The 13,896-nt window shown below is 42.4% G+C and overlaps 1 protein-coding gene across 1 annotated transcript in view; it reads left to right on the top strand.

Moving 5' to 3' along the window:
• LOC117767706 overlaps nucleotides 1–13,896 on the top strand; it is a 302,206-nt gene that overhangs the window by 67,380 nt on the left and 220,930 nt on the right. The window contains exon 5 of the mRNA XM_034595530.1: nucleotides 9,115–9,227. Coding sequence (XP_034451421.1) covers nucleotides 9,115–9,227 — 113 coding nt within the window. The remainder of the gene's footprint in view (nucleotides 1–9,114; nucleotides 9,228–13,896) is intronic.

Here is a 13,896-nt window from a genome sequence, read left to right as displayed (position 1 = left end):
CCATTTTAGCTTCATATTACACTTGTGCTTAAGCTAATTAATCCTCAATGTTTATCATGCACAAACAGTGATGGCTTTGCATTATACATCCACAGAAGTGAGGGTCTTTTAACTTTTATCCCAAATGGTAATTATGTGGTGCCGTCACAATTTACTCCTTGTCCAAACACACATCTTGCCCTTGTTTTTACACAAACATTGGTGAATGACATTGAATGACAGGGGTCTTAATGAAGGCACGTTTTTTTTTTACACTCGAAAATCTTCTGCCCTTCAAAACAGAAATAAAATATAAAAGAAACCCACGTTGTTGTTTTTGAATTTTTTTTAACACTAAATCAGTTTTCCTGAGAATTTGATATAATACTGTTGAGACTGACATGAGCTGGTGACAGCTGTGCTTCATCTCATACGATGATGTGTTAAACAAAACACTGCCCACATGTTTGCCCTAAACTAAGTAGCCCTTAACTGCTTGGACAGACAGCAGGCTGTTGCACTTTATGTATTTGTTTATTTTCAAGATAAGGGGCCTCTTTTATGGATAAGCAGCTGACGCTCCTGCTCTGTCAAGCTGGGACAGGCTGAGGGAAGATAAAATAGAGTCTGTTAATCTGGTGCTGGTGAACAGAGAGAGCGATGTTATTGACCTACGCTGGCAGCAATGTGTTTCAATTATACACCGCCATCCATTTGTCAGGCAAGCGGAGCGATGGGGGGGACACCGAGTTCAGGCCTGGGTTACAGTCATTCTCCATCACTTATGATGTGTCTTTGGAAAGCACTTTAATTGAATTACCCAATTTATTCTTCAAGCAACAATGCCCTGGCCCAGACCCATGACGTGAGACAATTAGATACAAGTTTAAAATCAGGCAGTTTGCATACTTCATCTTTTTATGGTGTACACAGGGACAGAGACAGCTAACTTATGGTGACTTTCTTCCCCTCTTCATCCTGAATAAATTCTATTAATGTGAGTGATGCGACTTTATCAGTTCCATCGTACACCTTCTTTAAAACTGTCTGACGCGCGACATCATCAAGCCTTTAATACGGTAAGTGGGGCTGCCCATGTGTTGCCATCCACCCATGGACTGTGTCTGGTCATTTTTCAGCAAAAAACTCCCAGTGGTTTGGCTAAATGGGCAATTGAGACTTAAATGTATTGTACTGTAAAAGTATGGATAACTCTTGTTGATGTACAAGCAAGTTACTTTTGAACAATGCTGAAACTTTCTGGGATTGTTATTAATTCATCCAATCCATCATAGCCCACACATGAAATGCACTCTGCATAAAAACAAGTGTTAAACATCCAAAAGTCTGTTTTCTTAGCGGGAGAGAGAAGAAAAAAAGCTGCATATGCAAGCCACATTGTCAAAAGTAGGGTTCACTGGTTTAGTTGAGTTTTTTCCCCTCCTCGTTTCCCACTACTCTCTTCCAAGCAGATTTCCTTGAATATTTCCCCACGATATTTGCAAATTGCGCGTGGATGAGCGTGATTAATTCTAATCAAGTTCAATTTATTCTGCTAGAGCAGCTGGAAGAGGCCTAAGTGTTGTCTGTGTTCTATCTGTGAGCTGTCTGACAAGATGGCGAGGCTGTCGATCACCTCGGCCCCAGTTCCAGGTGTAGGGAAGGTGCTTGTGTCAGACGCACACTGGCCTACTTGCACTCTGGCCCCAGCACCTGGCTCTTCACCAATCTGATTGTCAGTTCATCCATTTTCACCGAGACAACAAGTCTCGCTTTCTGCTCCAGCTATCTGTGTCTAATCAACAGTGTTGCTCTCCCACTATCTCCACAGCTCATCTTGTTAAGGGCGAAGAATAGTGGATACAAATGTACTCTCTATAAGCGTGTAATGTACACCAATTATGTTAATTTGCAGTGTTGCAGATGGTCCAGTGTTGATTGCAGCTTTAGGATCAGGAGAGGCCGTCTGAAATTTGAACGTGGGAGTCACGTGACACTCATTACTGCACAACCTCAACCAAATATCCCTTTGTCACTCGTCATCCATCTGTGCTCACTGTCTTTGACAGATAAGACTATGCAGAACTCGAGGCAGCTAAAGAGTTGCACAAGTAACAAAGAAACACATCCATAGTTTTTAATTGGCAGTTCCCCAGTGAAGCTAAATTTGAGTGTTTTCTCAAGACAATCTGCATCATAAGTCGTCTAAAACGGCAACGACTGGGAGATGGAGAGGGGGAAATAATGTGCTACAATGTCCTAATACAAAATTATAATGTCTTTTAAAAAGTAATCACACTCTAAATACACAGCACATTACGAGCTTCACGGTGAATAGAATCATCCAGTTGTGTGCTTCTTTATTTGTTCGTGTGTATTTGTCCCTTGACTGTCAGCCTCTTGGGGACATGGATAGCTGTCCGCTCCAGGGCCAGGAGAATCCACTCCAAATGCCAGTCCTCTATGGGAACTGTGACATTCGAAGTGTGCCAAGGTGTGCCGTGCGTTAGGAAAGCATGTGCACTCAGCTGTAAATTCATCATCGTCATCGGCCATGATGCTCTTTGTTCCGGCCGCTGAGGCGAGTCGGTTTAGCCCCCATCTTCTTTTAGACCATGCTAAAGTGAGCCCATGCTGATGTTCAAATGAATGGAGTCCTTTCATAAAACCCTGGCCATTGAACTCTGAAGACGGAATATAGCCTTAAGTCTCGCGACCTTTGTGGCGGGGGGTTCCTGCTAGGCATGATTTCTGTTTAGTGAATAAGTGGGGTAATTATGGCGTGGTTGGGGCTGTGCCGCAAATGTCACCAGCAGATAAACAGTGGGAACAACCCTTCCGTAAAGGCCTGATTTATCCACTCTGGACCCCCTGTAGCCTGCAGATGAATTAGGAGCACTTGGGTGTAAAAAAAAACAAACTAGCTTCTCTTGATTTCACTGGAGTTCAAGGATGCATATAATTGGAAGTAGTTTGCAGATAAGGCTCCAGGTTAAATCTTACTTTGTCACACACCAAATATCTCATGCTGTGCTCGAAGGCAGCTGCTAGTTTGATCTCTGGATACCACGGCAAGGGAAGTGTGTGAACTTGTACCAAGATTCCATGTAAGCTGTTTAAAATACTCTACTCCTTAACAGCTAATAGAGTATACAGGTTTAAAATAATCCATACTTATGGTTTTATGCAGTGCTGTTAAGGAGTGTGAATCTTTAAGTTATCCATTCCAAATCCCCTCCTGCGTGTCCCCGATTGGTGGAAGAAACCACATCCATCGCAGTCCATTAAAGAGTGCCCACTTACGCGTGACTGTAGGGCGGCCTTTATACCATCATGAGCCTGGGGAAATGGGAGAGCGAGCCAGCGTCATTCCATTACCTGCTGAAATGGATGCCCCTGTATCTCCTCCTTGATTAGCTTTGTCTCGAATAACAATGATAGCTTTAAGTGTGTCTAATTGAGGCCGGGCTCGCCCTCCCTCTCTGTGCGAAAGTGCTTACTCATTTTCTCTGTCCTTTTAATAATTACATTATCATTTTACGCCCCTGCCGGTTCCTCGGGAAGAAGGCTGGCGCTTGTGTTGAAGTGAAAGCTCATTATTGGAGCTGAATTATGTGCAGTTTATTGATCCCCATGGTGGATTATGGTGCTCTAAGTTAGTCTAGACAGAATAGTTAGCCAGATGACAGAGAGGAAACATAGAGGCCTCTCGGGAAAGATCCCTGGGCTCAGTTAGCAATTAATGCCTGCCAGGTAATGGAATTTAAGTTTACACTAAATCCACCAATGCCTTGACATTTGAAGTGCCTTATAAAAAAACGTTAACCTAATGAGACGGTGGAGAGCAGCAGGGGGATTCTTTTACACACTGTTTCTCTTTCACACTTTTCCTCCCTCTTCCCTTCTTCTTATCTCATCTTGTACAAGCCCAAAATGCCCCTTTATCACCAACCCATTCTGATACTAAAGTGACTTAATACTACTCAGGACTAGTATGCTGATGCCTTTTGGATGTGTGTTTTCTTCTTTTGATTGATTAGCAAGTTTGATTGATTGGCTTTAGTTGGGTCCATTTCCCAGGCAGGCTTTGCTAATCTCCATCTCAGGTTGTGTGCGGCTGTTTGCGTGATGAAGCACACAATGAGTGGGGGAAAGGCCAAAGTGCTGAGTAAGAAGCCAAGCAGGACATTCGTCTCTATAAAGCCGAGGGTCAGTTTGAAAGCTATCCATCACGATCGCAATGAACACAACACATTACCAGCGGCATGGCCTCCTCGCCTTGTCCTTCAGTGGACATGTGAGGATCTTTGTCACAAGAGGGAGTGAAGGAGTGGTGCATGTGTATTAAGGGCTGGGTCTATTAAGGGCCGACTGCTTCAGTTTCTTAAAACTGCAATAATTGATTGAAAATAACAAACAATGAGCTGAAACGGCTTATGAAGCTACAGACTCGGGTGATAATAATTTTATCGGTTGATCACTACGATCAATCCCCTTTTACTTTATCACATTGTTGTTTGACACATTGTTTTTGTAAAAATAAAAATAATAATATAAAAAATAGCAAATGTTAAATCTAAACTAGTTAAAATTTTCATCCCTGGTCTGGGTGTCTGAAAAGAGAATTGGTCAGTTACTCTGTTTACCTACTCCCCGGCCACAGCTGTGTGTTTTTTCCCCCGTTGTCCCTCCATCCATCCGAGGTAATTTTCTTCAAATTCAGCACAAACATTTACTTGGATTTAAGGAGGAACTGACTGGATTTGTTTTAGTCAAAGGTCAATGTCACTGTGACCTCACATTCATCCCATCGTTGCAAATGTGATAAACCAGTCACGCCCGGAGGGAATTTAATTGCATATGACTCAAACATTCACTTTGGACTCCAGGATGCACTTATTAGAATTTGGTAGTGAAAGGTCAAGGTCACTGAGACATCATAAAACACATCTTTTGGCCACGTCTCAAGAATCCATACGCTAATTATGAAGAAATACACTTAATGCCTTTAACTAAATTCTTTTAAAGTCTTTACTACAAATATTATGAGTCTGGAAAGACATTGATGTAAACTGTAACTTGACTGGTTGGCAGAGACAAGGCCACGAGGCAGTAATTCAAATTTATTATTGATGTTTAGTTGTATAGCGACAAATATATAGCAATGCCACATGCTGCAGCATTATAGCCTAAGCTAATTGCCAATGCCTATTAGATTTATCTCTCAATAAAATCCATGTCCATCTACTTGGCTGGGAAAAATGTGATCGCTTTTACATGTTGGTGTTTAGGACACACTTTTAACTGGGGCAGGCTGCCAGTTGCTAAACTCCGCACTAAAAGATGGCCTTAATGAAAAATACTGGATAGTCAGGCAGTGTGCCGCACCTGTTAAAGCAGCCTTGTACGTGCCGGGTGTGAGACAGGGAGCCAACAACTTTACCTCATAATGAGGCCAATATCTAGCTCAAAGCCTGTGCCTGTGCCTTTTGTGTGGTTTACCATGTCCTTGCTTCATAAGCCTTGATAATGTTAGTAAATACATACAGGGGCATGGATAAACTGGCTGTAATCCACACTACCCCTAGATGGAAGAGCGAGGGAGCGCTGCGGGGAGAGAGAGATAGAGAGGGGAGAGAGGCGGCTGATTAGACTGGTTTTACTGTTCCTCTGCCGACCTAGAAAAACACAGCAGCCCTGACCTTGCATAGCAGAGCCCTTATATATCTAATGATCTCTGAGTACCTTAATGATACAATGTGTTCTCTCTCCCACTCTTTCCTTCCATTTTGCCTATCCTTCTTTCATGCCGTCCTCTCCCTGTTTCCTCTCCTTTTTCGCACAAGCTTGTGCACACACACACACACACACACACACACACACACACACACACACACACACACACACACACACACACACACACACAAAGTACACGGCCTTGAAAAACCCAGTCAGCAGTTTGGCCTAGGAGTCTAGCAAATGAGCTGTCCTATTGAAATAGAAAGGAGAGTGCTCTGTGCTGCAGAAAATGCTGCTATAGCAAGCCTCACAGAAGAGGGACGGGGGGGGAAATTACTTGTTCGGACAAAGAAACATGAGAATGTCCTTTCACTACAAATGTACCAATTTACATTTAGACGGAGCCGATTACATCCATTTCCACCATACTTTATTTCTTTCTCCTCTTCTTTTTATCCACCACCCCCACATCTCATTTCATTATCATTCATAAAACATTAGTGGAAGAGTGAGGAAAAAAACTTTCAATTCAAAATTTCTATTTTTCTCATTGATTCCAGCCCTCTTTCCTTCCTTCTCCTCCCAGCTTACACCATGGGTTTGAACACTCACAGTGTGGTCGGACTCCTGCAGTTTAATGGCGACGGCACTGTTACACAGCTCAGCTCCATCGCATCAAAGATGACTAACCAACCGTAGTACCCTCTTACATTCTCAGAGCGCGGAGCTGAACACTGTGTAATCGTCTTCTATCCCACCAAGAGTGTGTATTTTTAGACACGATGGGTCTGTAGTGATTGGACTCACCGATCAAGCACCAAAAACCCACAATTTTACTTTGAGTCATAATAATAATAATAATAAAATCGTGTTTTTAAGTCTTCATTAGGCTGTCGAGTTCCCCGGCCATTTTGTCAACGTGTGGAAAACAGCTTCTCCTGGCTTAAGTCATTCATTCTAGCGTCTAATTCCCTCTCTTTGGCCACTTAAAGCATAAACCTCCATTTAGTCCTGGTATTCCCGCCTCTGGCTCTATCTGCCCACAGTAATTAAGATTCCATTCTGCTCTGAATAGGAACGTTAAGATGGAGGGTTATCACTGGGCTTCTGTAGGCTCACCCAATGAAACACCTATAGTGACCTCTCTGATTTAGCCAAAAAGGGGTCCCTCCCGCCCCTCCCTCGATATCCCCCAACCCCCCCCCCCCCATGGCCTTCTTGTTGTGTGGTCCCCTCTCTTCGGCTCTCTCATTACTCTGCGTGCGAAGGCGTGGGAGGCGGGTGGCGGGTGGCGGTGGGAGAGCGGGGCGGTTGCAGAGGAGGGCTTCTGTCCCTGGATGAGTGAGTGTGGATAAGAAGTTGTTTGAATTCATAATTGTGCTCTTGTGAAGGGGGAGATTTGTAAAGCAAGGCTGGGTTCATTGTGTGGCAGTGCGAGTCCAGTGGAGGGTGTGAGACGCTCAAAGCTAATGTAATCTACGCTATTAGAGAGGGTTAATTAGCTGCTGAACTGGAGCCTGAAGAGCAGGCAGAGCAGGAGAGACACCGAGAGTGCGACACAGAGAGGGGGGGGGGGGGGCAGTGGGGATAGAGAGGTCTTCAGGGAGTCATTAGAGACTGCTTGTTGTAATACAGCCACACAGTCAATAGGACTACTCTGAGGAGCAGAAGAAAGACGTGGAGGGACGAGTTCACACCACGAAAAATGTCTGGATGTCAGCAGCTCTGCCACCGTGCATATGTTGAGAAACCAGAGATTTATTTTATCGTTTTTTGTTTTTATCTACTGCCAAATAAAGTTTTGTTTTTGTTTTTCACCTAAAAAATTGTTGTGATTGGTTTGGCCATTATAAAAATATTCTAAATATCGATCAGTGACACAGCATCACCACTTTTTCACATATATACCAATATTATGATAAATTAGTTCTCTGCTATTTCATGGGAAAGTTGAAAAAAATCAAACATGATTGTTTTGTTTTTGTAAATATTGAACTCTCTTTGTTTTTAAGTCTCGTCAATGGAGTGCTCATTATGGTGTGCCTTACTATATGGATTTCATGCTGAAGTTATTTGTGCATGTTTTTATTTTATTTAATTTATTTAACAGTACACAGTAGAGAAAAAATAAAAAAAAATAAATTCAAGCTTTTTTCTGTGATGGCCCTTCAACTTCCGGTCGTCGCTGTGAATAAATATCGCAGCGCAGTGATGTCATGTTCGACCCTAACAACTTTTTAAAGGGCTGTCTACAAATTATCAAATTAAGCAGTTCCAATTGAGAAGTATTGATTTCTTAAAACTGGTATGAATGTTTAAACCAAACAGAAATTCTCTTTTGTTCTTGAACCTGCCTTCTTTGTTCTTGAACCTTTTTATGGTTTGCATTGTCGTGCACACAAAGATGCCATCGATCCATTAGGTATTATCTTGATTACCCATCAAAGCATTATACTGGCCCTCACTGCACGTCTGTAGTAAGGCCTGAATACCTTTTTCTCAGTATTTTCTTCTTCATTGCTTTGTGTAGGTGGAAATCCTCATCTTGAAGTAGCTCTGGTGAAGCTCTGCTGGCCCCCTGCTACCAGTCTATTTGTATTTATCACTCTGTCCTCTACTAGTCCATCCTATGCTTGCCATGGGTCTCTTGTCGCTCTGAGCAAAAACTTCACTTAAGATGTGTAGTTAGCGCCTGTTCCCCTGGCATTTTAATGCAGATTAATTACTTTCCCTGGCTGAAACGATCCATTTTTGTTTGTTCGTGGATGTTTTTAGCTTTTTCTTGACCTTGGGGTGAAGAAAGAGAGAAAGAAAGAGAGGGAGGTAGAAAAACCCCCCTCACCAGTAGACTTATACCCTCAATTTAATAGCCGAGTGAGGTGTTTCTCCAGCATCATCAGATCAATGGAGAGTAAATAGCCCACACTTCTTGTTTCACAGTGCAGTATTGATCTTTTCCTCAGCCTCAGCTTCCCTTTCCCCGGCATCTCGTGTCTTTCAACCCCTGGGACTGTGCTGATTGCCATAGATTGGACAAGCTAACAAGCGCATGATGAGGAACCAGGCTTTCTTTTCTTCTCATAGGCTGTTTCATTTTTTTTTCTTTGTGGCACTGGCATGAACACACACAGAAAGACAGACATACACACAGGGACTTTAAAAACATCAGATCTACACAGCTCAGTGCCATGAAGGAGTATGGTTTTTCTTTCTTGTTCCCTCTGTTGTTCACCTTGTTCTGTCTTCATCTACACTGAGAGGATCTACTGTAGCGGCGCCTGTCTTCGGGATGTTTGCCAGGGCTGAAGGAGTGGAGCAACTTAACTACAGAGAAACTCCGAGAGACAGTGTGTTTCTTCACCTCACCGGGAACTTTATATTTATTTCTTTTTCCAGCTGGCACCGCGTTTGTTCCAGAGTCTTCCATCATCTCTGAAAATATCTCAAGTGGCCTGCGGAGAGCGACATACCCTGTTTGCGCTGGAGGACGGCAGCGTGGCGGCATGTGGGTAAGTTCATTGTCAATGCAGCCGACAGTTTGCCGAAGTCCAAACCTGAGGGGGATAGGAGGAGAGCCGAGGAGGCAAACCCCTCCCCACACACCCCAACCCTCCTGATGTTACTGCATAGGCAAATCAGGGCCAAGGGAAAGATCGAAGGGTTGTGTGCGTGTGTTGGGTACATTGATGAGAAATCATTGGGTATTTAAACTTAGCCTTTTGTGCTTGTGTGCGTGTGTGTTCATTTGTTTGCATATGTGTGGGCACAAGTGTTTGTGTCTCTATTTCTGCTCGCCGTGCAAAGTTGTAATAAATCTTGTTGAGTGCTGGTAAGTGAGGTGCATGTGCTGCTGGGTGGCTCAGAATCAATATGAAGTGTGTTTATTGAATCCAATAGTTGTGTTTGTGGAGAAGGAGAATAAACCAGCTGGAATAAGTGATCAGATTTGCTTTTAAGGCTCATTACCATTGGGCATATAGATCTGCTTCTAAACAGCACAGTGGATTGGACAAGTTTATGCTTGAACACAGCCAACATGATATACTTACATATTTCTGCATCATAGCTTATCATCCACTTAGTAAAACAAATATGGATTTTTTTTTTTCTTCGCAATCTTTAAATGAGTTGTCTTCAGCAACCAGTTCAGTCTTTATTCAACATCATAATGTGGATGTTAGTAAACCTGGCTGAAGTTGGTCTTGTATTTATTTACGTATTTTTCATTTGATGGTTGATAGTAAGACATATTGTGGATTGTTGAAATTATATTTGGTTCATCCATTTCCCACAATCATTCCTATTCGAAATGCTATTGTTTGTGCTTGTAATGTTAATCCTTTTAAAGATTATTTAGCCCATGGGACCTAAAACTTGTCTTTATGTCTTTGTGAATTATTCAGAAATGTGTAATATTTGAATTACATTTGAGTACCCGTAGAATACTAAGTTGTGTAAATGACGTAAAGCACTTTGGCAGAAACAGCAGAAAATGCACTCTAAAGATAAAACTATATGGTTTAGTGTGTTATTTTAAAGATGAGTGCTGAGTTGTACCTCTTACTGAGGGTAATTCATATATTTTCAGATACAGAATATATTCTCATTGTTTAGAGGAGTTGAAATGTTTTTGTCATGCTGGGCCTTCTCTGCCATTAAAACACAGCTGTTTACTAAGAATCAGGCTTATACAAAGAGTCATAGCATTATTGGACAATGATGAATTCAGTTGAGTCAGAAGTACAAAAAATAACATTTTAAACGAATTTGGTTGAGAGATTTTTTTTTTATAACAATGAGACAAACAGGGAACATAAGGAGAGAAGCATACATTAAATGGTCCAGCTGGCTTGGAGTCGAACCAGCAACCTGCTGCTTTTGGACACATATGCTCATGTGCTATGCACCTTTGTGGATATTTAAGTTTGTTCTATCATTTTCAGTAATCAATACCAAAGGTAAATCACTGTTACCTGTCCTTATTTATTGTCTCTTCACCTACGACTCACCCCTAACCACACACACACACACACACACACACACACACACACACACACACACACACACACACACACACACACACACACACACACACACACACATTTCTCCCCCATTCCTCCCTCTCTTCTTGGCTCCCTGTGTTTGCATGTGATATTTTAGGCGACTCTGGGAGGGATGACAGTTCTAACTAGGCCTATTAGGTAACCCTCAGGGTGCCCTCAACACTGATTTGAGCACCATTAATTTTCTATTATGGAGTGCTAAAGATGTGCCCCTGCACAGTCATTCACCTGGCTTATTGAGTCTCACACACACCAATTGTGGACTTTTCCAGGGTAGTGTTGCTGAAGGTTTAGTGCGGCCCTCTGGGGAGCTAATTTATTATTTGCAGATATTGATCTGGCAGGGTAGGCCAGCCAAGCCGTGGCCGATGTTGACTCTGCTCTGGCCTGTGGCGACTTTAACCCTTTCCAGCCTGAAGTAGATTCACAATAAATGGATGGTCAGTGGCTGTCATAACACTGCTATTAGTCGTTCCCATTCCTTTGTCTGTTCAGTGTTTTGTTTAAATTAGGAAGGGATGGAAGTAATTTGCAATAAGGAGAGGATAGATTGTATCGCTCTAGATATAGACCTTTTCCCCTCCTCTTGCAAACAGACAAACAAGCAGACCTTCATATACACATACACACACGTATACACACATATATACACACACGCTGTCTGGCCTGTCCAGGGGAAATAAAATCACAGTTAAGAGGAAGGAAAACAAATTTAGAAGGTCACACAAAACATTTATCAAGCTGTGGGTGTCTGGTGGGTAAATAACAGAGGGACAGCAAAGGGCATGACTCTTAAACCACCAGATAACCACAGCAGATCATCACACACAGTCTCAAGATTCACTGCCGAGAACGGATATTTCTCAGAGGGTTGCCTTCAGAGCATTTGCTAATATTCTCTCCCCTGTATTGCTGTTTTATTTTGAACATAAAACTGAGTTATTACAGCATACACCCGTGTGAGTGAAATGAAAGTTATCATGGAGAAAGACAGAAAAGAGGGAACTCCTACACAGACACTTTTGATAAAATGACATCTTTGATAAAGTGGAAAGTAATGCATGCACCCAATATGTAGGAGGAAACCCAGTGTTGAAAAGGGGAACCCATCTGGGCTTAAACTACCTAGGTTACATATACAGAGCATTTCAGTGCAAGTTGTACATCCCAGACTTTTTACCAAATGAGTCTTAATTTACATGTGAACTACAATGGTACTCGGTAGAGAACATACCTCTGCCAAGGCCCAATATCAGTCTCATAACAAGTCTGATTTTTAAAGAAATTAAGATTCATGACCTATGCTCTGGGAAATCAATTGAAATGTTTAAAAATTGAATGTTTCTCCCAATATTAAAGAAAGTGAAAAAACCCCACAAACTTGGATCAGTCCCCTGAATCGGATCCGCACCGAAAATGAATTGGTTCTTCCCTCAGCCATTTCGCATCCCCCCACCTTGTTTCGTAATAATCCGTCCAGTAGTTTTTGCATTATACTACCAACAAATGCAGAGGAAAACACAAAATTCTTAGCAGAGAAAATAAAGGGAAAACAAGACCAGTGAAGTGACTTATATCAAAACAAATAACCCTTGTTAGACTTTACATCGTAACAATCCAATTCAAGCCATCAAGCATCGGTAGTATTAGGATATTTATTAAGACAGACAGACAGTATACTGAAAAGGAAACAGTCCTGCTCTATCCTATGATATAACAGAAAATAAGTTGAGCCAAAAACCAGGTTTCTTGGAGAGATGAACAAGGCAGAACATGGATATTACATTACATACAATGTCATTGTGTGTTTGCCTGTAGTACTGTACATACACACACACACACACACACACACACACACGCACACACACAAACACGCGCGCGTTACCACAGGTTTCTGCCCAGGGACCAATAAGTTGCGTCCCACAGGCCTCCTCAAGGCCTTCCTACAACCTCAGACTCAGCTTGGCCTATCTCAACCCTAATTGGTATTTAATGTTCTCACTGAACCTTAGAGGTCAAACAGCAGTGTGTGTTTGTGTGTGCGTGTGTTAATGTTTGTGTTAAGGTGCTGAGCCAAGTGTGTCACAGGGGGTATTACCAAGAAAGGGCAAAGAGGAAAAGCTACAGATTGCACGGCTATGGGGGCGTCCTGTGATGACTGCTGGGTAGCCTGAATGGAGGGTGAATCATGATGGATGTCCAGAGAGGAATTATGGGGGATAATAGACCACCATTTTCCTTTATACTGGTTGTTATGATAGCGTTTTACCTGATCTTTATGGCCTAGAACATAAAATAAAGGTCAGGAAATTTCCCAGGGATGAAAGTGCCTCCAACCAATCCAAATTTGTCCATACTACCTCTGTAAAGACGATTTCATGGTTGACAAGCCCGTCTCTTGTTGAATTTGGCGTAACCTCAGATGTTGGCCCTTATTCATCTTCCATATTCATGTGAATCACTACAACTGAGGTGGAGGTCAAAGAGAAGACATCGCTGATGAGGAAACATGGTGTAGTGGATTTTCCACTGTTTTGCTGCATGGTCTCTGCTAATGCTGTTATGAAAGAGTGGGCAGTCTGCCCATGGAGCCCTGATGGGGAGGAAGACGGAGGGAGGAAGCCACCCCACGCTCCCTTTGTCTCGTTCCATGCCACTTCCAAAACTCAATTGTCTGCCTTCTGCCAGAGACCACAGTCTGTGGAGACGCTCAATGCAGCTGTCTACACTCAGGGAGAGGAAAGGAAAAGGGAAGAAAAGAAGATGACAAATAAAGATGGAGGTGGGCTGAAATACATGAAATGGGGCCAAGTAAGATATTACCCACCATCCCTTCTTTCGAGATGTCTCTGGCATATCATTCAGTGTTTGATCTACCGGGTCAGACGGCTATGAATAAGACATCATATAGGAGTAGTATTTGTAATAATTAGACTGGTTCCATACAAAGAGACACACCTTGAATGACCATAAAGAAATTGTGGAATTTTACGTGCAGTTTTTTTTTTTTTTACGTTACATTCTCCTGGTTTATCATACAAAATGTCATTGGATTTACATTCATTACAGAGCGTTGGAACCTCTGCCAATACAAATTGCTCTATATGTAAAAGGA

Source organism: Hippoglossus hippoglossus, chromosome 9 (assembly GCF_009819705.1).
Source record: "Hippoglossus hippoglossus isolate fHipHip1 chromosome 9, fHipHip1.pri, whole genome shotgun sequence".
Classification (NCBI taxonomy): domain Eukaryota; kingdom Metazoa; phylum Chordata; class Actinopteri; order Pleuronectiformes; family Pleuronectidae; genus Hippoglossus; species Hippoglossus hippoglossus.
The sequence above is the reverse complement of the archived record's forward strand: the minus strand, read 5'-3'. Positions and strand labels throughout refer to the sequence as shown.